Source organism: Calidris pugnax, unplaced genomic scaffold, assembly GCF_001431845.1.
Source record: "Calidris pugnax isolate Ruff unplaced genomic scaffold, ASM143184v1 scaffold773, whole genome shotgun sequence".
NCBI classification, from domain to species: Eukaryota; Metazoa; Chordata; class Aves; order Charadriiformes; family Scolopacidae; genus Calidris; species Calidris pugnax.
In genome coordinates this window covers 1-1,879 of record NW_015091468.1, presented here as the reverse complement: position 1 = coordinate 1,879, position 1,879 = coordinate 1, and the positions used below count along the sequence as shown (strand labels likewise).

The 1,879-nt window shown below is 59.9% G+C and overlaps 1 protein-coding gene across 1 annotated transcript in view; it reads right to left on the bottom strand.

Annotated features, from left to right (window-relative positions):
- The window catches only part of PDE2A (phosphodiesterase 2A), a 24,164-nt gene extending 22,490 nt beyond the window's left edge, over nt 1-1,674 (bottom strand). Inside the window, exons 1-2 of the mRNA XM_014961680.1 lie at nt 1,538-1,674; nt 325-434 (exon numbers count right to left, since the gene is read on the bottom strand). Of these exons, the coding sequence (XP_014817166.1) occupies nt 325-434; nt 1,538-1,674 (247 nt within the window). The remainder of the gene's footprint in view (nt 1-324; nt 435-1,537) is intronic.
- Between the last annotated feature and the right edge of the window lie 205 nt (nt 1,675-1,879).

Genomic DNA, 1,879 nt, shown 5'->3' with positions numbered 1-1,879 from the left:
CCACCCACCCACCCACCATTCCATCTACCCACCCACCAACCAACCAACCCATCCATCTATCCACCCACCAACCAACCCATTCACCCACCAAACAATGCATCCATCTACCAACCAACCCATCCATCCACCCACCCACCATTCCATCCACCCACCAACGAACCCATCCATCCACTAACCCACCAACCAACCAACCCATCCACCCACCAACCAAACCATCCATTCACCCACCCATCAGCCAACCCACCCATCAGCCAACCCACCCATCCATCCACCCACCCAGCCCTATGCTCCTCCCCCAACCCATTGCCCACCCCCCAGCCCCACCTTGCGTTCCAGGGGCCAGAGGTGCCGCCAGGTGCCCCAGCTGCTGGTTGGGGAGCTCGGTGGAGGGCAGCCCCCCACACTCCAGCCGCTTCTGCCTCCGCACCGCATCCCTGTGGGGACAGGGACGGGGTGGAGGGGACACCCTGAGCCACCACCCCAGGGGGGAAGCAAGCAGCTCCCCCCTGGGCAGGGGCACCATCCCGGGCAGGGGACCTGTGTCCTCGGCGAAGAAACAGGCCACCAGGACTGCACAGCCCACGTGGGAAAGGGATAGGGATGGGGATGAGGATGAGGAAGGAGATGGGGAGAGGGAAGGGAAAGGGGATGAGGTCGGGGTCAGGGATGGGGACGGGGATGGGGATAGGGATGAGGATGGAGATGGAGATGGAGATGGGATGGGGATGGAGATAGAGATGGAGATGGAGACAGGGAAAGGAAAAGGGATGGGAACAAGGATGAGGAGATGGGGATGAGGATGAAGATGAAGATGGAGATGGAGATGGGGAAGAGAAAGAGGATGGGATGAGGATGAGGATGAGGATGAGGATGAGGATGAGGATGAGGATGAGGATGGAGATGGGGAGAGGGAAGGGAAAGGGGATGAGGTCGGGGACAGGGATGGGGATAGGGATGAGGATGGAGATGGAGACAAGGAAAGGAAAAAGGATGAGAACAAGGATGAGGAGATGGGGATGAGGATGAAGATGGAGGTGGGGATGGGATGAGGATGAGGATGGAGATGGAGACAGGGAAGGGAAAAGGGGATGGGATGATGATGGAGATGGAGCCAGGGAAGGGAAAAGGGATGGGGATGAAGATGAAGATGAAGATGGAGATGAGGATGGGGAAGGGAAAGAGGATGAGGTTGGGGACAGGGATGGAATGATGGGGATGGGGCAGGGATGAGGAGGATGAGGCTGAGGATGGAGATGAGGGTGGGGAAGAAGATGGGGATGGGGGCAGAAGAGGATGGGGATGGAGATGGGGATGGAGATGGGACAGGGATGAGGAGGAGGAGGATGAGGCTGAGGATGGAGATGGAGACGGGGATGGGGACAAAAGAAGATGAGGATGGGGATGGAGATGAGGAGATGGGGATGGATCCACCAGCCGTGTCCCTTGAGAAACCTCACACACGTGTGTACACACATCCATGCCAGCTCACACGCGTGTGCACACACACACACACAAACGGGGGGAGGGGTGGGCTCACCTGAGCTTCCCCTCAGACGGCAGCTCGTGAGGGGGGTCATCACAGATCAGCCGGGTGTCCCCCTCCAGCAGGTAGATGTAGACGTGCTCCTGGGGAGGGGGACGGGCAGTGATGAGGGATGGGGACACCCCGGACATCCCAGACCCCCCCGCTTTGGGACCACCACTCCCACCCCCCAACCCCCCATTGGCTCAGAAGTCCTTGCCCCACACCCCCCAACCCCCCATTGGCTCAGAAGTCCTTGCCCCACCCCCCGGCTCTGCAGGGAGCCTCAGTTTCCCCATGTGCATGGACACACACGTAGACACCCTGAGGCCACCACCAGCACCAGGGGCACCACCA